This window comes from Pecten maximus, chromosome 6, assembly GCF_902652985.1.
Source record: "Pecten maximus chromosome 6, xPecMax1.1, whole genome shotgun sequence".
Taxonomy (NCBI): Eukaryota; Metazoa; Mollusca; class Bivalvia; order Pectinida; family Pectinidae; genus Pecten; species Pecten maximus.
In genome coordinates, this window is record NC_047020.1 from 38,668,664 (window position 1) to 38,695,823 (window position 27,160).

The following is a 27,160-nucleotide window of genomic DNA, read 5'->3' on the forward strand; positions in this document are numbered from 1 at the left end:
CTTTTCTATATATAGGGTCTTCGGCGGACAAAAGTGTGATTTCAAATCCAACATTTGCACAAAATCCATGTAACCCGTTATCAGATACTACGACGCAAGCGACAACTACAACACCAACAACTACAACTACTACAACACCAACAACCACTACAACACCAACAACCACAACCACTACACCAACAACCACAACCACTACACCAACAACTACAACCACTACACCAACAACTACAACTACTACACCAACAACTACAACTACTACACCAACAACCACAACTACCACACCAACAACCACCACTACACCAACAACTACAACCACTCCAACAACAACTACAACACCAATTACTACTACACAACCAACTACAACCACTACATCAACAACAACCCAAAAACTAACTACTACTACACAAACAACTACAACACCACCAACAACAACTACTAAAACAACAACCACAACATCCCAAACAACAAGAGGTAAGTGTGTGTTTAGCGAATACATGTTCACTTTTTCAGTCAGTCTTGTTGGTATCTATAGTCATTTGAATCTTCGACAGGAAGAAATTTGTAAATCATTTTTATGTTATTTCCTGAGAATTGCTTTACATGCTATGTTAACATATATATCAGGGTATCTGTGTGGTGGGGTAAGTACCCTATTTATATATACCAGGTTATCAATGTTTTGGGGTAGGTAACCTATTCATATATACCAGGGTATCTATGTGGTGGGGTAGGTTATCCTATTTATATATATCAGGGAATATATCTGGTGAGCAGGTAACCGTATTTATATATACCACGTTATCTATATGTCTATATGGTTGGGTTGGAGCTCCGTTCGTCTGTCTATATTGAAGTCTGACCATGATCAATTGAATTGTTTTCAACGATACATGGGTAGTTATTATAAGACTGATTCTTGTTAATCTTTAGAACATACGTCATCCATCCTTGTATTTGTTGTAGGAGTAAACAAATCTAGATATATTAAACAAACATTCTTCCTTACATTGTAGGGAATATGTCTCCTTTGATTGCTAAACTGGTGGATGGTAGTCCTTGGATCCAGTCTGGTCGCACCAACATACAGTATACACAGACTAAAATAACTGGCATGGCTATTGTAATCTCCAGTCAAACTCAGTCCAATTGGACATATGTAGAGGAAGAACCAGACTTGATATTATACAGGTGAGAATCTAAGTTAATTAAAATTACTTATGGTACTTAAGATACATATATATTAATTTCATATTGTTTACTGATCACCAATAGCGAACGAAATCAATACTGTGTACAATGTAGCAAAAATTGAAAATATAAAATGGTGTTACTGTTACTAAGTGGTGATTGCAATTAGTGAAATGAACATCTACTGTTTTGATATTGCACACTGAACGCATTTTACTTAAGCATTAGAATTATGTAATTCCTGATGAACTTTATCACCTGGAAATGTATAACACCGGTCAATGTATTTAAAACACGTATCCGCATAAGTACACCTCTTTCTTCTTTATTTCCTTTTCAAAGGAAGGGAGCTAATTATTTTGTATTAGTACCGGTTCTTCTGGTTCTTCTAATAATTTATTTTGCCAGCCCATAGTTTCTAAATTGTTGAAGATATGTTGTAGCTTTGATAAAGACTGTCTGATGTGCCTACAGGTCTGATCGCAGATTTAATGTTGATGGTCAACTCCAATACGGTTTCTTATGCATGGCCATAACCTATGAAGACTCCAACCACGTCTATTACCATTTGTGGTCAGGTAAGCTTCTCAGGGACAAATAAGAATGCACCCTCCACCCCCCTTCCCACCTTTCTATACTAGCTACATTACCTAAGCATCTACCATTACAATAGGGCAATAACGATCTTTCGTCCGCTGATTATGTTTCTTGGTAGAATAAATGGCCTAAGCCTGGTCGTACCATACGACCGAAACATTACGAATTGGAATTCAATGGAGTTGCAAAAGAAATTATACAAATGTTTTAGTGTAAATTGACCACATTCTATTGGAATACAACGATCACTTGATCTCGTTACAGGAAAGAGAAGTGAATATTCAACAGAGAGAATTCATTTCTCCGTGAAGGCTGAATCCACGTTTAGTGAATGTTGCTGCCCGAAGTACGATATACCAAGTTTGTATGAATATAAAGTTCTCTCTAAACCAGGTAATTTATTAAAACAATTATATTATTTCAAGCAATAAGTCGTCATATAGACATTGATTAGCTATTTATAGTTTTTACAATGACTAGATAGTTTGATTACATCAGGCGTTTGATTTTCCTTAAATATACACATAAGCTATATCATGAACTATTGCACTGCTAAAATGCCTATTGTACGATCACGTGCAAACTATTGAACACCTATGACGCTTTGGAATTAGGTCACATGAGAACTATTGAACACCTGTAATGTTTCGGAATTTCGTCCTTTCCTTTCAAGTTTCTAAGTCACTTAGATGTCAATACTGCCGACGACAGTCATGATGACTTCTAGGTCTACAGGAATATCGAGATGTCAGTGATTCTAAATATTTTTTTTGTGATGATGAAACAAAAAAGTTTATCAAAGGTGTCTGTGCAATACTCAAGAATATTTGACCTTCGGTATTGGTAATCGACCAATGTTCTACCTCGTGTCAAATATTCTGGACTATTGCACAGACACCGATGATATATTTGTATAATGATCAACACTGTTTTAACATATCACAATCATCAACAGTTTGGCTCTCTATTTCACGTCTACGAATAGTATATCTATATTAAGAAGGCATGTTGAATGATACACACAAACAACCTCTCCTGAAGAAATATAAAAAAAAATACTAAGTATAAGGTTAATATTTACGCTAGTGTTGGATTGTCTCTAGATGAAGCTAACCCAATCCAATGAAAGCAATTATCAATGTTTACACATAGTGATTAGGCTTGCGCAAGAATATCCAACGTAAACAGAACTACTTGTCAAAAAATCACCAGCGTATTGAAATAACTAATGAAAATATGCATAATTTAAAATTTGATAGAGTACCCAAACTAAAGAAAACAGTAATAATCAATTCTAGCAGTAATGAAAATAAAAATTTTACTTAAACATAAAAAGCGACCTTCTTCCAAACAGACGCTTCAAAGGAACTTTGCTATCAATCTTGCTCTAAGCAATATGTAGTTACCCCAATGTAAATATACTTCGATGCAGGCACAGGTAAAGAAAGTGTAAACAGTATAGGCAAAAGTAAATACAGTGAATGATATTTTGATTTCCCACGTTGAGCCTTGCTGCAATATAACAGTTAAGATTTATATTTCCGTTGCATTAAATGCTACTAAACGTTCAATTTGTTTTTCTCCCTTATAGGTGCATCGACTGAGATATCTAATAATGTCCAGCTACCCCTAGGAAACCTTCCCAATTGTTTAACAGAAGAAGAGGACAATTCGATGATATTTTCTATCATATTCGGCATTCCTTCTTTTGTTGCGGTGCTGGGCTGTGTAGTCGTTATTCGAAATCTGGTCCCACAATTAGATAATCACAGTAGCAGATCTTCTAATGGAAGAAAAACACAGACAGGTTCAATGAGATCTGATTTCGGAGAAATACAAGTTTGATACAAAGACATTTAATATTCATGATTGATAGATGTAGGGTTATACGGTTAAGGTTAATATTTATCGTTTGTATCTTGTTTGCGACCATTTTTTTTTATATTAATAGACATTAAAAACTTGTTCCATTTTAAATTCATCTTGTTGCGTTTAAATTTTGATAGTATTCCTCCTCCTCCTCCTCCTCCTCCATCATATGTAAGACCATATCACAGGGGCATGTCACTATCGTATGGCATTTTTTGAAGTTTTCAGAGTATACAGACAACTCATCCGAATACAAAGCCACACGATAGTGAACTGCCCCTGTGTTCTGACACATGTACCTTAAGATCTAATACAACTGTCAGGTTGATCTCTACCCAGTAGATGAATTGGTTCGTGCCGTGTTTCTTTGTAAATTCGACGCGCCCATATGAAACTAGCGGCTCGACGGTGTAGGGTGTTAAATTTGTCCACTCGCTTCTTTTTTTTCCGGCTGACAGTTCTAAAAAGTATAATTTTAAAAATAATATCGTTACTCAATAAAAAGACGGGGACAAAATACATGAGTCTACTGGTAATTAACTATTTTATCAATAAAAATAATAATAACATATCCCTGATATATTTTGTTAAGCAATCTGTACGCGACAAGCGGTTGTCCCCTTGTTAAAACCAAATATCGGTACTGTCGTTAAGGCCTGGTTTTTAAAACGGTAACCATAATTTGAATTATAGTGTATATTATTCAAAATAGACACTTGCACACAATATGATGTTTTTTATGCAAATTTCGCAATATGATATGTTTTGTCTGCGACGCTCTGTTATGTAAATCGCGAAATATGATATGTTTTTTTCTGTAAAGCTCCGGCATTTAACCATGTCACGACAGTTTAATGTTTAAATGATGGATGCAGTCAATCACCTCTATAGATTACGTAATTTACGGCAGGTAGACACGTGCTATTCATGTCGTTCCAGCGCAGTGCTAAGGTGGCAAATCTGAGACAAGGTTTGATAAAGTCGTTAAATAGTTTGAGAGTAAATATATATTGATATATTTAAAGTTTGACTCTAGTTTCAACATGTCAGATAATTCGATAACTTTATCGTTAAGAAAGTCTATATTTTAATCCAGATGACATTCTTCAATCAAAACGATATCTGCGCTGTAATGGGAAGTGATGGGGATGTAGGAATGCAAAAACAACAAAGTCACACAAGAAACACCAGATCAAATGTACAAAGGGCTGTACAAAGGCACATGAGAAAAGCCAGATTAAATATACAAATGACTATACAAATGTACAAAGGGCAGTACAAAGGCACATGAGAAACACCAGATCAAATCTACAGAGGGTTGTACAAAGACACATGAGAAACACCAGATCAAATATACAAAGGGCTTTACAAATCTACAGAGGGTTGTACAAAGACACATGAGAAAAGCCAGAATAAATCTACAAATGACTATACAAATGTACAAATGGTTGTACAAAGGCACACGGGAAACACCAGATCAAATATGCAAAGGGCTGTACAAAGGCACACAAAAACACCAGATCAAATGTACAAAGGGCTGTACAAAGGCACACGGGAAACACCAGATTAAATCTACAGAGGGTTGTACAAGGACACACAAAAACACCAGATCAAATATACAAAGGACTTTACAAATCTACAGAAAACTGTACAAAGGCACACAAAAACACCAGATCAAATCTACAGAGGGTTGTTCAAAGGCACATGAGAAACATCAGATCAAATCTACAGAGAGTTGTACAAACCCACATGAGAAACACCAGATCAAATCTACAGAGGGTAATACAAAGGCAGACAAGAAATACCAGATCAAATCTATAAAAGACTGTACAAATGTACAAAGGGTTGTACAAAGGGACGCGAGAAACACCAGATCAAATGGACAAAGGTTTGTACAAAGACACAAAAGAAAAACAAGATCTGATGTACAAAGAGCTGAACACAGGCACACCAGAGCTCCTTTTTATACAACTTTTTAGATACAGTAGGTCCAAAAATGAAATAAACGGCATCATACATATGTTTCGTCTTTCTAGGAATTGAGGTCTTGAAGGTGTTGATTGGTTCTATTCGTCAGATCGGGTCTCGCGCATACCTCAAATGTTTTGTTTTCCGACATCATTAGCGACGCAATTCGACCTGGATAAATCGGTGGTATTTAGGCTGGGCGATACATGCTATCTGGACCACACATGCTTTCCATTACATAATGCAGAAATGCAGTTCATCCTGTAATGAATCGCAGTTCACCTGCCAATGATATGCAGTTCTGCACTCTTTATACTCTTGGGATATCATTTAACCTGCCACTGACAATTTCAATATCATGTTCACACAATTTATTTTTTTCGAGAACGCTTTTGAGATTAAAATCAGATTTATTGCTCTCATCCAGTGACATCAGCTCATCATGAATATTTGTTGGTGTTTATTAATGACGTTAGCTTTTATGATGTATTTCGTTTTCTTTTGGTAACAATGATGAATATTTTATATCTAGATCATGCATATTGAAAGTTTCTGAAACATGTTTTATAAATGTAAACCACTACATATACCCTGCTATATAAAAGTCTCACATTTCACTTTCGTTTTACGTTTATTTAAATTCCCACTTTTACATTTAGAATGTGCATGGCGTTGATAACCTCACTACACCCAATGGAGTTAATCCCTCTATGGTATATGTCCAAACAGCATGAACATGACGAATCAATGAATAAGTATTGACAGCTTTCTGATTGTTATACAAGCTATACATTCCGCCACGATTTAACCTCATTTTATTTAGCAGAGATTTGTCTAATAGTGCAACATTCAATATAAAATTCAACAACAATCCATCATTGATGTGATCCTATTTTGAAAATATTTCAAATCTCGGCATTCATACATCAATTGATACAATAATTATTCACTGTATTTGTATAGATTATAAATTACCATTAAAATTGATTGTTTACATACTTAACAACATCGTGAATTAATTACATACTAATTTTTAATAGAAAGTGTTATTTTCCAGTTAAAGCTATACATTCATTTCCATTCCTTTTCTCTTTATGGATCTTTGTTTTTGTTTTTATTTTGTGTTTTTGTTTTTGAAAGCTAACAATACTTATAATTGTATTACATATGTATCTATCTTATCTACAAAGAAACATTACACCAGCAAATCCTTTACTAGTAATGTTTTCGTTCTGTTGTTAGAAAATACAGCAACGGCATGTCCTATCGAAATTCATTCTGTACAAATCCTCGTTCGTATGATTCGAAACTTAATCAAAATTTATCAACTTGAAATAGAATATGTTTAATGTTTACAATTCTTTGTTTGTTTGCTTTCTTTAAGCTAAATATTTCTTCTATTCCCCCGAAATTAAAATAAGCAAAAGCATAAAACTACTAAAAGAAGGGTGGATACTGTGGTAATTATGTTTACATTTTAAAAAAAAAAATTTTTGTTCTCTTAAATTTACATTTTACACGGCAGACATTCCAGCCAGCAATTTTAAAGGTAAATGTGCCGCGTGATTGCAGTATTTGTATTTATTTAGTTCCAAGTGTAATTTATTTACCTGTAATGCACAATCCATCCGGAACACAATTTTCTCTACAATAGTCATCGACAATATCCGTTATACACCCCTACCTTGCTATAGGCGATTGACGTCGGTGGGAGGTACAAGATTGCACAGCAATTTACATTTTTGACATCTAAATTTCATATGTCTATCATTGTTGAATTAATGGGAATGGAAGTTGATAATCAAAGAACAATTTAAGTTAGACTTTGAATTGCGAGATGTGACGTGTCCACACAAAGGTTTACGGATAATAGCTGATTTGTAACATGGATATCATCGTTTTATTGTGAGATGTGACGTGTCCACACAAAGGTTTACGGATAACAGCTGATTTGTAACATGGATATCATCCTTTTATTGTGATCTGTGATAGACGTTAACACTCAATCCGAGGGAATACGGGAAATCTTTATTGCAATGATTCAAAGATGGAAGTTTTATCTGGGTCTCGCCATTTGTTCTTTCTTCGGTAGGTATGAAAATATGTACGTCATTGATTGATGATATGTGTTTTAATAATAGATAAACAAACTGCAGATATTACAATTCGGATCAACATACTATGTTGTGTAAGCAAACGAAAACACCAAGAAAACGAATGATAACTGCCTTGACCTATTTTAATCATCATAGAAACCCCGACCTTTATATTCCTGTCTCACTATAGGAAAGCGTGCGCTGCCTAAAATTGACTACTCCACAGATACCAAGGAAACGAAATTCGTAGCCTTGTCTTCTTTAAGTAAATGTTTTTGTATTTTACGTTTGTCCTTGCAAAAGTCATGTTCATCAAGTGTAAGGAGAAATCAAAAGAAGTCGATACAAAGAAGGAAATAGTTAGCACGTGATTATTGAAAATTCTGAAAAGTCACCACTAATGATCAACAAGCTAGGCTCTTAAATGACGCCTAAAAGGAAGGTTTCGGAGAAACCATCTTAGTTCTGATTGGGCAGTGAGTTATATTCCTACTACAGAGATATCCAATGTACATTTTTTTGATTTTGTATGTACTGGTATCTAAAATGGCTTTACTCGTCCATTTAATTCATCTAAACAAAAGGAAAGAATTGTATAATTATTCATAGGGGATTTCCTATTCTCCGGAGGTAATATAACATGGCATAGGTAGGAAAATGATTAAAGACATTTAGACTATTTCGAAACATGTAAATGCACAGAATTGTTGTGAAGATGTAGGCGAAATAAATGTCGTTTTTACTACAGATAGTTTTTGAAGTCGTTGTCAGCCTTAATATGCATACTTACGTCTTCCTCTAGACCTTTTGCAAAAAATGTCAGAGCCACACGTTTTAAATAGGTGTTCGAGATCAGGTCCACGTCTGACGAAGCGGTGATATACGCTCAAATGAGGGAAATTGCCTTTAAATGAATGCAAATTAGATATTGCAGTGCGTCTGTATGATATTTAATGTAAAGTATTACGTCTGTAGGGATATTGGGGATCTCTATTTGTACAACCATGAGTACACATGTGACGCGGTGAATTTCCATTTTCTTTATTGAGGTTTAGTAAACTCCACATGCACCTATCCCTGGGGAGCCGGACCTTGGTCAGACTCTCACGGACGGACCGCCATTACATTTAGTACCAGCACCATGCAAGGTTATGGTCTCACCTACAGAGGATCTGATGTATCTTCCTGGAACTGTCTGTACTATAACACATCCTTGTTTCTCTCACGGTAAGCCTTAACTGAATATCAGTACACGAAATTACCTAGTGAAGACAATTAAAACATTTTTATATATACCTAATGTCTAGCTCTATTGCCGATGATACATCAGAGCCCATTTTGTTTCGATAACACTGCCAGGGGTCCGACCAAACCTTGCTGGTCAGATGCATTTTTCGAATGAGTTAAACATACTTTTTCACAAACAGAAGAATAAATATGAAGAAGCATATTTTATAAGATACTGAATAAAAACTTCTGAATAAAAAAATGAAATAGAAATAAAAAAAATTACAGTTGGAAACATATTTTGGAACTTTCCAGATCGCCTAGCATCAATGTAGCCGGTGATGACTACTACTTGTACGTGTGTATGTTGGTAAATACGGTATCCAGTAACAAGGTCTACTACCATTTAATGACAGGTAAGTGGTTAAATCATATATACCATGTGATTTGGCTGAAGGACTAAAACTGATCATAGTCGTAACGTTCTTCAAGCAAATAAATCATTCCCACGCTACCATTCAATATGAAGGTTATATACAAACATATGAAAAGCATCTTGCATCAATGCGTATGTCTTATCATTACGGGGCCACACATGGTGCAAAAACGAAACTCATATCTTTCTTTTTTCTATTTATTATCTTGACCTGTGTGTTTAAATATCGCTCTTGTCCTTTCAGGATCTGTGATATTTTACATTCTAATATCACCTTTTTTCATTAATAGATTAACTAAGTCTGAAGAAAAATGTAAATAAATAAGTTACTTGATGATAGTATGTATTAATTTCTTTTTATAAATATCATGGAATTAGTTTACTTTTTCTTTTGTAAAGAGAATGATCGATATTTTTGTTATATATAACATGAAAATAGAAGATAGAAAACTGGCGAAATGTGTAAACATAGAATTTTAGCCAAAAATGCTTCATTTTATTTTGTCTTTTAAGATACCGATTCCAGTATAGTCATGACTGGTTCATCTACTGCGGTGCGATCAACAGTGAGACTCTTGACAGATTCTGTGTCAGACATCTGCACGATATGTGCCCAGAATCCTACGTCGATCTCACTTCCGGTTTCAGAATTTACTGTTATGACAGACGACGGTATGTGTAGTTTGTATTTAACTTAAAATATAAATGTGTTGGATGTCAATAGTAGAACAAACTTTCTAATAAAGTGGAGATTCAAGTATAAAGAATGAAATATACATTGAAATTAGTCTTTAGAGGACATGCTGTTTAGTGATTCATCAAAACAATTTCATCTGATAATTGTATTTTGCGATAGTTTTACAAGGCAATCTATTAAACACCAATAAATCATCATTACACTTCCCATCAGATAAGATAATCCTGTTGACTAAAATTTGTCTGACTTGCGTTGCATGTTGTTTTATTCGCCTAAACTGTGTGGTATATGGCAAGAATTCACGTTGAAAATCGCATCAAATCAAATGAAGCACATGCATATACATTGTACAAAAAAATCCCCAAAAAAACTTTCTTACATTGAAAATTGAAAAGACATGATTGGTCACACTAATTCACAGACGATTTCATATATCATCACAATAAAAAAAAAATATCCGTGCTTTTGTGCATTACATGTTAAGAATAAGTAAAAGAAAGTCCAAGCATTGAAACAATTAGGTTTACATGCATATAGGGACATTTTACCAACCAGTAAATATGCGAAAGTAAAGCTGAAATATTTTTAATAATTTGAATAATAGTTGTTTGAGGGTGTCGTGTGTTAATTGTGAATGTATTTCAATACCTAGTATGCAAAAAAGAAAGAGTTACTCCTCTTGCACTGTTGTACATTCGTATTAATATTTTTTCTTTTAAAAAATCTATAAAAATCAATCTGTTATATTCTTTATTTGTACCACTGCTCAAGCCTGAAACTAATATAGACCTCCCTATTGTTGATCCATTATACTTCTATTGACATTGTAGATACAATTTGTTGCAATGAAATGATAACCAATCAGCCACATTGTAATTAGATTAACGTAATTTACGCAAGTTAATTAACATCCCTAGCTCTTAGGCATATTGGTAAATATAAGTAGATAATGAAACAGTGAAAGGCGATCTAAGGGAGACCCACAGTAATATTTACTTTCAAGTATTGTAGCTATTTGTGAAATGCAAAATCGAGATGGTAATATTTTAGAATGTTTCTAAAATCATCCTCTGTGACTGACCACTTCTTTAAAAAGATATTATTTGACGATAGTTTTGGCTTTATTCGTGAAAATCTTTTGAAAACTCACCGAAAATCTCTAGTTGATGGTTTGTGAAGTTTTAGATCAGTGAAACATGAAACCTGGTCCCAAAATTCAGTTCAGTAGTAGCTGAGTTCCACATCGTCAGGCTGAAAAAAAATCAATTCATTTTTGAGATTCTCTTGTTCTTGATTATGACTACAAAGAGAAGCAAATGGATACATACAAGCAAGTGAAAACTACATATGGGTATAGACATCTTCGCATATTATCGGATAAGTACTGGTAGTAAGTTAGTAATTTGTTTACGCAAGAAATCTGAAAAACTGAATTGACCAATCTCTGGTTTCTTTTTAAATAAAGATAACTGTCGAATATGGGTGATAATTCTACGTCATATTTCATTATTTAATGCATTTATTTCAATCCCAGGATCTGCAACGACACTAGGGGTCAGTCCATCATTTGCACCGAACCCTTGTGACCCGACAGCAACAACAGCAGCAGCAACGACGACAACAACAACCACAACATCAACAACGCAACCTTCGACCACGACTATAGCCACAACACAAGGAACTACATCTCAAGGCGCAACACCTCAAGCACAAGAAACAAGTAATATTTTTTATCACCTTACTTCCACTTAATGAAAAGAGGGACTTGTTAGTTTTACTTTGTTTCTTCATTTCTCTTCTTCTTTCTTGACCGTGACTGGTATTTTTCCTAGAAACTTAAACAAAATATCATCCGATTTGTAATAAATTTTAAATGAAATTCATTGTTTAATTTTCACCTAAATTCAAGCTTTATCATTCTTGAAATTCAATATAATTAAAAAATAACATAATCTTTTGCATTTTGTATTTGACAAGCTCTCTTTAGAGTCTGAGAGACATTAATTTCATCTAACGGTGAAACATTAATGAATTGTTATATGTATATAATAGCCTCTAAAAGATCCATTAGTACTACATTAGTAGTGTCAAAAAAGAACTTAGATGACCCATAATCGTCCAAATATCATGTTATTGATCAATGCATATGTTGTAGCAAATAAAGCCGCCAGGTCTACAATGACTGAAGCATCGGAGAATGTAACGGGCTACATTGTCGGAGGAACTGTGGGGGCTCTAGTGATCATGGTAGTCGTGGTCGGAGGTTTAGTGTGGTTCTTTAAGAAAAAAAGGTTGTGGTTTTTTTCTGAGCGTGTCTCAGCGAAATAATTTTTCTTCATAAAAAACATGATACAATCACGAACGCTAAAAACACGTGTTATGGTTATGTTATTGAGAAAATGCTGTTTCTTTTTCTTCTTTTTTTCGATTTCTGGATAAACTGTTGATCTCAGTTATTTTCTTATTTATCAATTAACAATATGCATTTAAGATTTGTACTAAGTGTATCGCTATAAAGTAACGTTAACCAAGTATCACTATTGTACTCTTTCCTAATTAATGTTAGTTAGTCAGGAACGTATCACCTGATGTACGACCACTGGTCAGTAATAAAACGTTGACGTGTTTCTGGCCTGTGAATGGTTCATTATGTTTCCAGGTGGTTGAATGGCATGTTTGTTAAATTCAAAACTTATTTAATTTTACAACAGAAATAACCAATCAATAATTTACGATTGTCGATTGCAATTATGAAGATTAAATTATTATGTATTTTCTAGACAATATTATGGAATTAAAAAACCTTTTTTTGCCAGCAACTTTTAATTCTAATTGATTTTGGCTCGACTTGTTACAAAACATTGAACATTCTGGTCGATAATATCAATAGCTCAGGTGATGTGATAAGAGTTGATATGACCAGCACGGTAGCTGATCTTTCGAGATAAGGCTAAGAGGGAAAAGAATATAAAGATATAAATATGATAGCAAATGGAAATGAAAGGTGTTATATCTCAGGCAAGTTGAAACATATGAAATACTCGTAAACAACATTACATATGACATATGGCATGATAATGAAAGTTCAAGTCTTCTATGACCACTGATGCATTATCAACTAACTGTCCCATAGCTTATCTGTCTGTCCCCGTTGCCTACATAGTAGGGAAGTATTCTTTGTACCAATAAGGTAATTGGACATGTTAGCAGGTTTGGAAGCATTACTTTAAGGTAGCTTTGCCAAGCCTGGCCAGGAAGATGACATTTTGATTCGTTACACAACTACAACTCTGAATTATTGTATTCGCATGTGCCACATTTACAGGATAATGAAAACGAATGAGTCAAAACTAAAGAATAAAAGAGGAACAAAAAGATGCTAACATGAAAAGATGCCGACAAACACTAACTTCTCAAGAATTGTAAGCATTTCTGAAAAAGTCCCAAGATAGAATGACGTAAATTGACTAGTACAAAAAGCTGATTAATAGGTTCAAAGGACTAGGCAATCCAAGATGTTCTGATATATTATAATATATGTAGCAATAACGGTTCATTTATGGCATGGGACTACATAAGCTGAAGAATTATATATGTTGCTGCAAGGAAAAGAAAATAAGATATTGAAATAATTATCTTTGACAAAAGTAAGACCTAAGAATCAAAAGAGTTTTTTCAACTGGACGCTATGTGTTGAAAATCAATGGCAAAGAGAGAGCGCGTGAGAGAGTGAAAGAGTAAGAGAGTGAGAGAGTGCGTGAGAACGAGTTTCTGTTGTTGTACATCATCCTAGTTCCTGTGTTGTGACGTTACTTTCTGTAGTTGCGATTATATCTGAGGACAGGTTCCTGTTATTGTAACATTGTAATCGCGGTTAGTCTGGCAGTGTGTCATTACTCGAGGTCAGGAGGTAGATGGACGTAACACTGATAAGACACTTCAATTACTTGACCTTTACAGCGGATCAGAGGTAAGTGTCGCTTGTCATTATTGTTATATTTTGTCAGAGCCCATTAAAGCACTAATGATGTTTACAATGAAATAATTGTAATGAATATCTCTCACTATCGCCATCAATTGTTTAAGTTAGTCGCATCTAATTTTTAACTGTTATAAAGTTCTGAACTACCTCGACCTAGATATTAAGATCATCCCCTGGTTAAAATTTGATAACATTATCTCTGCTATACTAACATTATGAAGTATTTAATGGTATCGGAAAGTTTGAGTAGCATTCTCATGGATCTCCAAACTAGTCGCATGTTTTAGCAAGAAGATAATTGGAATCAGACATAATGCCAGAGAAAATTTTCAAAAATATTTTTTGACATTTTTACCCCTTTGTTGTCATTTCTGGGTGTAACTATCGGGTTCAACAATCCATATATAGCGATCTAAGAATAAGAATAGTGAGATCAGAGAAAATGTCCTTAACAGATTAGATATACCGATGCACACAAGAAGCAACTTTTACAAAAAGTAATACTGGTATTTATTTTACATTGTCTACTTAGTTACCAGAATGTGGTCCCTCTCCTGTCTCGTGACGTTGCTCACCCTAGAAATCACTCTGGCCGCTGATTGTCTGTGCGTGACAGGTTCCACAAAAAAGATCTATACAGGCCCTGATGTCACACAGGAGGCCATTGGCCTCGCTATACGTGGGGAGTGTCTACCTGTTGCCCACACAAACGACGAGAACAAATCATGGGTTGCTGTCGATTTCAAAAAGAATATCATATTTCATCAATTTCATTTAGTGAGTATTACTGTTTAAGTGAAAATAAGTGAAATATTTCTTGTCAAAAAAGCTAGAATAATGCTTACAAGTTTTAATAGTCCAAGTTAAAAAAGAAGTTATACAATAAATTGCATAAATAACTTTAAAAAATTATGTACAACTCCTAAATTATGAAATATTAGTTATGGCATTTGAAAGATATATTATTTGACGTAATTGTTGTTTCATATATTTTTAATGGTTAAGATGTAATATTGTATATGAACGTATTGTTTAGATAGGTTACATGGTACGGGACAGTAATTTGGTATATCAACAATGTAGTGATGGACAGGCGATAGCCTTCCTTACCACCACCGAATCCTACATCTCGTATAGTTCAACCACAGGTACGCCTAGTTCTTCGCTTGATCTAATGTTTATGCATGCTATTAAAATAATAATTATGAATATTTATCGTTTGATATCCAGGTGATTGCTTTTAATGATATGGTACCGCCAGTCGATTTAAGACGTGAGGAACAATTCTAAATATAATCTTATTCACATTGTATTAATGACGAAGTGATATGGGGAATACAGAATACCTTGAGTCAACGTCACAATCTTTTAGAAAATAAATACACAACCGTTTTGCTGACCTAGGATGATTCATTATCTTAACACCTTTCCTATTGACAAATACATTTACCCTGGTTTGAAATGGATTTTTTTTGTTTTTGTGGGGTTTTTTTGTTTGTTTTTCTATTTAATAAAATAATATTGATAATTAATCTATTTTTAGATAATAAAGAATTAACATCTACAGAGGAAACAATAACAACAGCGACCATCTCTACTTCGACGACAAGAAAAGTGCCAGACAGTACGCTACCAACCAAAGTAACAGATACTTCGGTACCAACCAAAGTACCAGATACTTCGGTACCAACCAAAGTACCAGATACTTCGGTACCAACCAAATTACCAGATACTTCGGTACCAACCAAAGAGCTAAATACTACACCACTAGCCACTGAGACGGCAACTACCGATGGACATACTTCTATTTCGGCATCAACCAATGAACCTCTATCAACCACTACACCTATTGTGGTAAATAGCGAGTCCACAACCTCCTCGCAAACCACAGACGAAATATCATCGACGTCACTTTCTCGACCCACTACACAGAATACACAAATCATAGGCTCTGTTGTGGAAACGACGTCACGTGATACACCAGCAGCTACTACGATACATGAATTAACACCAGATTATCTATCCACGACTGGGATGTATGTGACGTCATCAAATACTAAAGGAAATAGCCCTACTGTGGATCTTACGACGATCTCTACATTTAATTCTACAGGTATGCTATTCTGCAGGTATGTTATTCTACAGGTATGTTATTATACAGGTAGGTTATTCAGGTATGTTATTCTACAGGTATGTTATTTTACAGGTATGTTATTCTACATGTATGTTATGCTACAGGTATGCTAATTAACCAAATGTTCAGAGAACCAAACAATGTTTTATAATGCTTGATCCCAACCCGTCTTTTGTTAGTGTACAGTATTGACTATGAAATGTTTCTGCATTGATATCTTTCAGCATTATCCAACACCAACACGACAGATACGTCATGTAATCTGACATGTTTGAATGGAGGTATATGCATCACAGATCCCTTCGAGTCTTGTCTCTGTACTGTGGGTTGGACAGGCGAGTCATGTGACCTGTGTGCCGGTTCTACATGTGACCAAGGGTACTGCGTAATGGTTGGAGCCACGCCCAAGTGTGTGTGTTATCCCGGATATACAGGAGTATCGTGTAATGAAAGTAAGTATTGATGTCATGATGGGTAGAAGTGACGTCAGAGAGTGTAGGGTGGCTATTCAGGTGATAAGGACTTCCGGAATTCGGAAACGTGGGTCGAAACTTCTTTGAATATTAAGTAGTTGTGTATTTTAAAACAAATCATGTATACAATTAATCAAACAACTCTGACCCACGATTCGATTTTGATTCTGTGAAAAATATTTGTTTTTCAGATGTACAATGAACGTTTGTGTTTGTTACAAAAGCAAAGAAAAATAAGATCACTATCTCGTTAAATTAACATGTAAACATAAAATTTTATTTTCACAGTAAATTGTTGACATTTTGATATTTTTGTGCCTGAGTTTAATATTTTTGTAGGTCACGTGTGTAATTCATCTGAGATTTCTATCGGAGGGAATTGCTATACCTTTAGTAAGTATGTTCTATTTCTTCCGAAGTAATGTTGCGAAAAGTGTTTCCTATGGGTTTTTTTTTTAAACTTTTCAAGTTTATATATTTTTCTATTGGAATATCAATAAATACGTATATCATATAGCATTTTAAATCAAATATTGTTTAAAATGAACATCATATTATGATAATTATTTCTTACTTAACTTTGTTCCCAACAGACTATGTATATGAAACATGTCAAGAAAACTACTGCGTAAACCAGCCAGGTACCGAATGTCTTGTCAATTCGGAAGGCATCTACTGTCTTTGTAAGGACGAGTTCAATCCAACAGATTCAACTCCGTGTGGATGCCCTGCTGGCGAAGTTAGGCATCTGAATGGGACATGTGTCGGTATGTAGTTACAGATTTTAGATATATATCATAATCGCGGAAAATTGTATTTCACAAATTCTCAACCTATATGAAAATGAAATTTCTGTCTGGAACAAATAGCATTCGTTACTCTAATAAAACGTCAGTTTCGCTAGAGCGATGCAGTCATGAATGATAATATTTGTGTTAAGAAGGGGGACTATTGTTAAAAGATTTATTTTAGTGAGTCCAAATTTTGGCGCATAACCAAAGTAAAACAAAAAGGCCAAATACTGAATGAACACACCCAATTCATGACGTTAAAATCACTATAATAAAGTGTAAAGAGTGCTGTCATAAATAAATTAGCGGAAGATTTCAGCATAAAAAGCGCTAAGATAAGAGTACCGCTAAAATTAGTACTTTACAGTAACGTGTTGGTTGATGTTTGCTAAATTGATTTGGTGAGTAAATGAAATATAGCACACATGCAAAAACAGAGAACGTTAAGATTGTGATAGTATATTGCGTGTTTCCACATTTCAGAAATAGACTGTCGAGGAGTGTCATCTTGTTCCCATGGTTCTTGTTACTTCCGGTCATTTTATAACTTTGGTTGTCTATGTGATGAAGGATGGGAAGGAGAGAATTGTGATTTAGGTAAGTGTTGTCATGATATTCATGTATAGGTATTTTTATGATTTAGGTAAGTCGGCCGCGTTTAACTTAAAATACTGTAAATAATTGTTGCTTCGGTACACTATCTTTTGGTATTTTTATGATTTAGGTAAGTCGGCAGGGTTTGATTACCTTAAAATACTGTCAATAAGTGTCGCTATGATACACTTCGTATTGTAACACTTGTTATTTAAGTAAGTCGGCAAGTTTTAACTTAATATACTGTAAAGAGTTTCTATGATACACTATATTTTGGTATTATTGAAGGTATGTATCGGTTGCTGTTGGGTTTTAGTTTAGGCAAGAAAATGCGAAATTAAGTCGCATGGCACCTTTGTTTCGTCATTAACTACCCAATATTACTTTTGCTGATTTAAAATGTTTGATTTGTGATTTTGCATTTTTGGAATGCACACTATTGTATCTATATACATATGTTACTGTTGTCCCTCAGTGGTGACGCAGTGTGGTGACCATCACTGTAATAATAACGGGACATGTATACAAGACCCGGACGCTATGTGTCACTGTGCTGACGCCTGGACGGGCACGGAATGTGACATGTGTGGAAAACAGGAATGTCACCACGGTGTGTGTATCCTGGACAGGTACAACCAACCCATGTGTGTGTGTGACAAAGAATACAGCGGACCAAAGTGTGACCAAGGTGAGGGCTGACAAGTATTCTAAAAATTATTTCAAATGTGTTTATTTGTAACAAATTAAGACATTTTGAAGAAGCTCATGCTTACTTGATCTAAAAATGGAAAATTATGAAATTTGTCTTGACGGATTTCTAAATTTCCTAAACAAGCGTCTGATTGAGTGAGTAATATCCAATCTTGTTCTTTGGAACGTTTGTATCCCATCCGTTAAAAAATGAAAAGAAAATGGTGTACCATGGTACTGCATTGATGCGCATATAGTAATACTACATGTAGCATCCAAATTATAACTAGGCATGACATGGTTTGCCTGAAACCTAAGTATATGTGGTAATGTTTTATATTGAAAAAGTCATGCAGTGTTCTGGTCAGGAGTTTGGCGGACACTGTTATGGAAATGGTAAGTCACTTTGCTTTTCAAAGATATCACTAGTTTTCAGTTTTTAATTATTCCACTGTACCAATATCCAAAAAACAGACGCCAAAAGAAGTTATGCTTTGATTTGTTATTGACTCTGAATTGTTTTGAATTCATATGGAAATATATTTTGTTCTATTACTAGCAATATTTATAAAATGTTTTGTCCTTTACTTAGTAAATAAAATACATCTGTTTGATTTACTGAAGTGTAATACAACTAGCAGTTACATATTGGCATACACGAGAGTTTTTTGTAATAAAAGAACACATCTGTCTGCTATTGTGCACTCACGAAAGTCCAAGTATCTATCCATCAACAACTCATTCGAAAACAACATTTTGAAATGTACAAAATTGTTTAATATATGGTAACATTTTTGTCCCTTTAGACCTGGATAATTTCACCCCGTGTGTTGAAAACGTGTGTTTGACTGGTCAATTGTGTGTGGCCGCGCTGCACACTTTCAAGAACGATTTATACTGTGTGTGCAAGGAAAACATCACGGAGGCTTACCTGTCTTCAGACTGTGGCTGTCCGGAGCGGTCACTTCGAAACTATCGTGGAGAGTGTATAGGTAAGGTTAATAACAAGAAAGACATAGTATCCAAAACATCATTCCAATCAATAGTCGATTAATCAATGGTAAAATATAAACAAAAAATACAGATTTCCATGGAGACTACTGGAAAAGCACAAGGAGAATAAGACCAGGTGTTTCGGAAGAGTAAGCGTTTTCTGCTTCATTGACGTCACCCGTCAAACAAATCTTGGTCAAAGTTGGGTCAAGTCACAATTTAAATGAGAGTCAGGGTGGTGACACAGTCAACAACAGCCTTTGACGAGTCTTCTAAAAAGACGTTATTTCTATTATCTTCAAAATATCCTTTTTTTATTAACGACAATGGAGATATACACAAGAAATGCAAATGCAAACCCGTATATCCAGAAAAATTTGGCGACCTATCAATTCTTGATTTACTGTTGTGGATGAAACAGATTTTCATTAACTTTATGCCAAACGGCTGACCCAAAATTGGAGTTGGTTTGTGCGTTAGTTAGACGCATATTCCATGAAAATCGTATTTACTAAAAAAAAAAAAAAAAAAAGGAGGGACAGAAAATCGACGACATATGACATTTAACCATATAGAAACACGTTAAGGAGAAAATATAACGAAACCCTGATCCGAAATGAAATGCAGAAATAGTAATAGTAATAATGCAACGCCCTGGATTGTCAATTACTATTTTTATATACATTACTTGCATTCTATAACCTTCAACATTTTTTGCTCTAAATTACAACTGATATGCTGTGATCACCCAGATGTAGGCGATCTATCAGCTGATGAACTGATGATCTCATCTTATAACGTGTATTTGTTAATGTTTTATGTAACACCTACACACCATTTTCCGATCTAATCACTTCGCCTAAGTTCGTGAAGTACTTAATAATCCATAAAAGTGTTTTCTCTTTTCAGATATACTGTTATAGACCTCAGAACAAATTAATAAAGGTAAGAGCTCACAAGTGTCCCATTGCTTTCAAAAGATTTCTTAAATACTCGTCCTATCCCTTTATATCAGAAAGGTTAATACCCCGCTTAAATTAACTCAAGACACCGTACAGCTAAGACGTGGAATTCGCAACAACATAAGTAAACAAATATGTATAAAAGTGATCAATTCTTTCTGCTTGTTTGATGATTACGCTGTTGTATATATGAAGTCATTTTATTACCTATCTGAAATTAAAATGCATTGAGGCAATTTCAAAACTTTAAAATTCGGTTATCTATAAAATCATATTAGTAATAATTCAGTTAGCTAGCTATGAAACTCTTGTTGAAATAATTTTGTTATTTTTTTTTTATATAAAAATCTCGTGGTAAATCTCTAGTCGTTTTGTTTGTTACCTATGAAACTCACGTTGAACTATTTTTGCTACATTTTCTTAACATGGACATTAATTTGAAATACATTGTTTCTTTTTCAGGGTAAGATGCATGCATATATTTTAATTTAACATTTAAAAAAAATACAAATAAAAAAGTCAAACAGGAATGACTTAATTGTTTTCTATTAATCATTAACAAGATTATATTAATACACAGTAAACATTAAAATCATTCACAACAACAGGTAACAGTGACCATTCTAGTCAAAGCACAATTGGAGCAATTAAGTCAAATAGATTACGTCAAAAACTGCATAAAAGAATACTAGGAAAAAATCATTCTAATATCTAGTTAATAAATCCCTTCAAATATTTAATGACACACCAAGTTTAGACTGAAAAAAAAACAAATTACAAGAATCCGCATTGAAATCATTTGTTACAAGTTTTAATCACATTGTTTTCTTATAATTGTTATTTCATAATTATATTTCATTATAAGGTGTCTGTAAGTCACACAAGATATTTGTACCTTTCAACACAAACTGAGATTTCGTTACATTGTAAGAGTCAAAATGAAATACTTCTAGGACACGTCAGTAATGTTAGGGACATCATACACTTGTTTCGCCCTTCTAGGACTCATCAGTGATGTTAGGGACATCATAAACTTGTTTCGTCCTTCTAGGACTCATCAGTGGTAATAGGGACATCATGCACTTGTTTCGCCCTTCTAGGACTCATCAGTGATGTTTGGGACATCATGCACTTCTTTCGTCCTTCTAGGACTCATCGGTGGTGATAGGGACATCATACACTTGTTTCGCCCTTCTAGGACTAGTCAGTGATATAAGTGACCATACACCTTTCTCGCCCTTCTAAGACTCATCAGTGATGTTAGGGACATCATACATTTGTTTCGTCCTTCTAGGACTCATCAGTGATGTTAGGGACATCATAAACTTGTTCCGTCCTTCTAGGACTCGTCAGTGATATAAGGGACCATACACCTGTTTCGCCTTTCTAGGACTCATCAGTGATGTTAGGGACATCATACATTTGTTTCGTCCTTCTATGAGTCATCAGTGATGTTAGGGACATCATACAGCTATTTCGTCCTACTAGGGCTCGTCAGTGATGCTAAGATCTAAAGTATTATGCCTAGGTCTAACAGACAAGTGTATATTGTGAAGCCTATTACCAATTGGATACTTTTAAACGTGATGTACCGATTATAGAGAACGGGTAACTTTTTGAGCGATGCTGTCTCCTGAGTAAAGATATATTTTTTGAAAGGTGGTAACAACTTGTTTGTCTTTTAAACCATAAGTTAATGACACAAAAACAGCATAACTATTTTGGAAATATTTGCAGAAACATACATCATTTCTTTAAAAAAAAAATTTAAAAAAAAACACACATTGTATGTCCTTTCGAATGTTTATGCTAAGCTATAGCAAAGCAAGCTTCTAAATTATCATGCAAACGAAATTCTCCATTTGATGTTACAACAGTACTCATTATATACAAACAATGAAGATTTGATTCATATCACTATAAAACATTTAAAACGCAACTGATATTGATATTTCAAACATCTGGTAAATGGTGTATCTAATTATAAAAAAAATAACAGAACACGACAAGATTGGCATTTAAATAACACGTACTCTATCATACCTTCACTGTTGTGCTTAACTTATAACAAAAATGTCACTTCTCATCACTGACCACTTCAAACAAAAAATGGGTCGTGAAAAACTAATAAAAAAACATAACACTTCATTTATACCATCATTAAAATCCAATCAAAGGCAAAGATGATGATGATGATGATGATGATGATGATGATTGTATTTATAAAATCAGAAAGAAAATAAACTAAACATGATATTCAATCTAGACATTTGACAAGCATCTTTAACAGGAGAACAAATTTGATTTCAAAATATTTAACAGCATAAAACATCATGTATTCTAACATGTTTCTTTAAGCATCTGTGTATTCTTAGTTAGCTTGATATACCGATGTTTTTGTTGTGTTTTTTTAAACCTTAAATAGAACATTCTAACGTATAATAGTGTTACTTCGTCATTAAAGTTCCGAATTATTTTACCTGGATTATTTCCCTTAGTACACACATTAGACGATGAAACAGCAAGCATATTTTCTCTGTCTTTACCCTGTACTTTTAACTACATTCGTTATTATTTGATATAACATGAATAAAACATATTACAGTGACAATATAAATATCCAAAGATCTTTTAAAGTACTTATTTCCCCATTTTGTTTGCCCTCGTTTTCAAATAATAAAATGTCTAACACTGGAATTCTATAAAATACATTATGTGGCGTGATAAGTAGTTGCTACACTTCTGCAGAAACGTACTTAAAGACTTTTTTTGAGAGCCACACATTTAACATTTATTTTATGATATTTTTACCCAAATTATACCATTAAATCATTAATTTGTTATTACATAAAGATTGAGGCAATCGTTTACTTTCGGAATACCCCTTAAATCATCTTCAATGAATGATAAATCCATTAAGGATCATCAATACTTCAAGGCTCACGTTCACGTTCGCTCTCTTCATCCCTAGAATATGTCATTGGTCGATCGGAGACTCAGTCGCCGCCATCTTGTGGAAAAAACAAGATGATTAGTTTGCTCCTTTGATGTGTATCAAACAATCTCAAGTTCACTTTACCAGTTAACTGGCTTTGAATGAGATGTTCGTTGCTCTTTTTTTTCAAAAGCGATGCATCTTCTCAGCGATTGGTCAGGTTTATTTCTCTCGCACCAATCAAATACTTATGAGCCTTCAATTTGGCCATGACATTTTCCAGAGGTGCAGAGAGCGAAGGCGAACGCTATCTTGGATTATAGCATTGTTTAAAAGTAATGCAGCAGATATCAAACCACTCGATTTCATTATTACTTGAAGAAAAACATTCTAAAACATCAAATAACTTCCTAATCTCCTACATCTCCATGAATTACTATAGCCTAAAATATTATGTAGGGCAAGAAGCTAGGAACTATTAGCCACACATGACTGTAACATCACTAAATCTAAAACATGTCTAAATCATTTCTCGAAGCACTGAGCAACTCCTTTGGCCAATACCGTGAGTCCAGCTCCCATATATAACACTGGCCATACTACATAGTCCACTTTATTGCCATGGGTTGTGTAGGGAGAAAACAGTTCTGAATCAGAGGCCTTCCCCTGCTCTACAAGCCACTCCATTTCTAACGGTGGGTTCTGCAACGAACAAACATCAAGCAGAAACAATCGAATATACATATATGTTTTTCAAACACAAGGATAGAATGTTTAAATCAAAATTAATGGCATATGAAATAACATGCAAGTTCAAATATTCACTCCAAGAGCTGCCCTTGCTTTAATGAAGAAGAGGAAGGTTTCTTTTATATCAAGATATGCCAACACATGGCGAAAACGTAAATCTCGAAATCAATAATTAATAGCAACTATCAGATATTTGACAGATTACTTGTTTTGAGGCTCGATGTGTTAAAAAAAAGGTGACATACAGACTCAAATGATGAGGTTAAGCTGTACTCTCAATTCGACCATTAAGTCGAGGATAAAATAAGTTTAAAAAAAAATGCAAAATATGTCAATTGCATCCGCGTATCAAATAACTTTATTTGTAGTAATGCTGGTCATTCTTTCCCAAAGAACATTCAGAAATATTCTTAACTGACTATAGCTTTTGATAGAACATTTAACAAAACCTAAATCAATATATATCAATCGTTATCCTGGTGTGTTACCTGTATGGCCATGTACCAGCACAGCTCCGCACACTTGTGTACATAAGCAGCCAGTTCTGGCTCCTCCGACCGCACACCCAGACGTGACCAGCATATCTAACAAAACAAAAAAATAACTTGTAAGGCATACGTCGCATATTTTCTTTTGTTTAACTTCAAAACCTTTCCCTAGCCGTAAAAGTTTCATTAGGCAGACATAAATGTTATTTTAAATGAAGAAAGATATTCAAACATTTTAATCTAGAAATAATTAGCCCAATGTTTAAATTCAGTATTCCTGTTTGAGTATTATATGAACATATTTCTCATTTACCATCAAGACAAATCTTCTTGTGATCAATTCTTAATATAGACATTATGCAATATTATTAGAAACTAATCACTACCATAGATGGGAAGGGGTATTGTACATTTGATGCTACAAGACGTCATGAAACAATAGTCCAAATTAAACACAGCTAAATGGCACTTGATTAATTCATATGGTGAACACTACCGGCACCAAAGATGGAGATGGAGTATAGGTCTCAAAGAAACAGATAAACACGTCAATCCATGGATTCACAAAGCTCTGTTTTAAGATACTCCGACTCATCCAGAAGTCAAAGATACAGTCATCGATGTCCAAAGATTCAATGAAAAGGTTATAAGTAAGGTTGCTTCCTTCTACTGGAATATCGTCTTACTTCATAATTTTATCAACAATTTTATAAAAAAAAAAAAAAAAAATGAACTCAGGAAAGCCGGAAATTGCTTCACAAACGAGACCAGACAACACTGCATCTGAATGGCTACATCATGAGGATGGAACCAAAATGTCTACGATGCCTTAACCAAACAAGATCGAGTGTGATTGGCTATGTGGTGAGGATGGAACCAGAAGATATACGCCGTCTTAACCAAGCAAGATCGAGTGTGATTGGTTATGAGGATATAAAGAGAGGAAAACGAACGCAACAACAGACCTGCTTAGCATTTGCTTATTAAAATGGGGAAAGGAGAAAACCCGCTTACGAATGACGATAACTAGATAGGTGTTTCCTTGGACCTCTTAACGGGCACAATGACTTTGTAAGTATGTACACAATGATGTGAAATCATTATAATCCATACGTACATTGCAGATATTCTAACATACGGTCTCTCGATATATCCCATTCATTTGTTCCTCTCACATTGAAATCTTACTTCATCTCGAATCCTTTATTGTAAACTGCGATATTTGTTTATCAAAGCCAAACCCATTATCGTAGACAGCCACATTTGTTACTAAAATTCAAATCCTTTATCGTAAACAGCGAAATTTATTACTCAAATTCAAATCCTTCATCGTAACTTGCGATATTATTTCATCACTTTTGGAAGCTTTTACGACATACAGAAATGAAAAGGTAAGCTTACCTCTCTGACGTGAGGAAGTGTGTTTACGGCGGTTTTCTTCTGGAAGTCTCTGATGGCCACGGCTACTGCTGTGGGTACCGCTGTCGACTGGGACTGGTTTTATCAATAAAATTTAATTTAGTTTAACCAGTCATGAAATCATTTCAATTGTAATACGTGCTCTCTCTCTCTCTCTCTCTCTCTCTCTCTCTCTCTCTCTCTCTCTCTCTCTCTCTCTCTCTCTCTCTCTCTCTCTCTCTCTCTATCCTCCGTCACTCCACCTTTCACGCCATCTTATCATCACGCTCGGCTTCATGAGCAAGATAAAAAAAATAAGGCGAGACAGAACAAACATTTATTATTTCAATTTGCAAAAACCGAATTTCCAACGATGTAGGATAATTATCAGGTAAGAAATGTCATAGATGTTCGATTGACGGCGGCAAATATGCAAATAATATGCGAATTAGGGGTTTTGTTGTTTAAAATAAAGGAGGATATTTAGAATATTCCAAGTGATTGAAGCTCTTCTACTGCTTTGAAACTAAGAGAGCACTGAAATTTACACAAATCCGACATCAAAATTATTAAGCATGCTGTGCAATGAATAAGCAATACATGCCCCCTACCGGCCCCTGCTAAAAATAGTAACAGTGACCTTGACCTTTACCCAAAAACCCTGAAACTCAAACTTGATCCGTAGCTATTCATACTGAAGTTACATACCCCTTTTCCCAGCATACCTTGAAACATGGCTGAGAAAAGTGCGGAAATCTGAGTGGACGGACTGACAGATAGACAGACAGACGGGGAGGAAATATAAAGTCCTCCTGGTTTCACCACATACTAGGAGACCGTGAATTTTAGTAAATGAGAAAAAATGAAGTTACACATGACCGATGTTAATTGG

The 27,160-nt window shown here is 34.6% G+C and overlaps 2 protein-coding genes across 3 annotated transcripts; both read left to right on the forward strand.

Annotated features, from left to right (window-relative positions):
* The first annotated feature begins 278 nt into the window (after positions 1 to 278).
* Positions 279 to 3,762, forward strand: LOC117329732. Its single transcript, XM_033887825.1, has 5 exons — positions 279 to 471; positions 1,014 to 1,188; positions 1,663 to 1,766; positions 2,050 to 2,178; positions 3,377 to 3,762. The coding sequence occupies exons 2-5, from the start codon at positions 1,019 to 1,021 to the stop codon at positions 3,628 to 3,630; spliced, it is 657 nt and encodes a 218-aa protein (XP_033743716.1). The 5' UTR covers positions 279 to 471; positions 1,014 to 1,018; the 3' UTR covers positions 3,631 to 3,762.
* A 3,581-nt stretch (positions 3,763 to 7,343) lies between these two features.
* Positions 7,344 to 21,213, forward strand: LOC117329733 (delta and Notch-like epidermal growth factor-related receptor). Of its 2 annotated transcripts, XM_033887826.1 has the most exons (18): positions 7,344 to 7,710; positions 8,768 to 8,945; positions 9,261 to 9,361; positions 9,895 to 10,053; positions 11,613 to 11,798; positions 12,234 to 14,048; positions 14,593 to 14,837; positions 15,097 to 15,208; positions 15,604 to 16,173; positions 16,419 to 16,646; positions 17,007 to 17,060; positions 17,261 to 17,434; positions 17,942 to 18,055; positions 18,528 to 18,740; positions 19,091 to 19,138; positions 19,549 to 19,734; positions 20,645 to 20,680; positions 21,160 to 21,213. In XM_033887826.1, the coding sequence occupies exons 7-17, from the start codon at positions 14,601 to 14,603 to the stop codon at positions 20,656 to 20,658; spliced, it is 1,950 nt and encodes a 649-aa protein (XP_033743717.1). In that variant the 5' UTR covers positions 7,344 to 7,710; positions 8,768 to 8,945; positions 9,261 to 9,361; positions 9,895 to 10,053; positions 11,613 to 11,798; positions 12,234 to 14,048; positions 14,593 to 14,600; the 3' UTR covers positions 20,659 to 20,680; positions 21,160 to 21,213. The 2 variants fall into 2 exon arrangements, with proteins under 2 accessions (XP_033743717.1, XP_033743718.1); XM_033887827.1 differs by lacking the exons at positions 7,344 to 7,710; positions 8,768 to 8,945; positions 9,261 to 9,361; ... (2 more) ...; positions 12,234 to 14,048; positions 21,160 to 21,213 and having other exon boundaries at positions 14,739 to 14,837; positions 15,101 to 15,208; positions 20,645 to 21,015.
* Positions 21,214 to 27,160: the final 5,947 nt, after the last annotated feature.

What these genes read in the sequence shown, in the direction of transcription:
- LOC117329732 (XM_033887825.1), top strand. Translation starts at nt 1,019, where the DNA reads ATGTCTCCTTTGATTGCTAAACTGGTGGATGGTAGTCCTTGGATCCAG. An exon ending in CCAGACTTGATATTATACAG is followed by an intron (nt 1,189 to 1,662) that starts GTGAGAATCTAA and finishes ATGTGCCTACAG; the next exon opens with GTCTGATCGCAGATTTAATG. An exon ending in CTATTACCATTTGTGGTCAG is followed by an intron (nt 1,767 to 2,049) that starts GTAAGCTTCTCA and finishes ATCTCGTTACAG; the next exon opens with GAAAGAGAAGTGAATATTCA.
- LOC117329733 (XM_033887826.1), top strand. Translation starts at nt 14,601, where the DNA reads ATGTGGTCCCTCTCCTGTCTCGTGACGTTGCTCACCCTAGAAATCACT. An exon ending in CTCGTATAGTTCAACCACAG is followed by an intron (nt 15,209 to 15,603) that starts GTACGCCTAGTT and finishes ATCTATTTTTAG; the next exon opens with ATAATAAAGAATTAACATCT. An exon ending in AGGAGAGAATTGTGATTTAG is followed by an intron (nt 18,056 to 18,527) that starts GTAAGTGTTGTC and finishes GTTGTCCCTCAG; the next exon opens with TGGTGACGCAGTGTGGTGAC.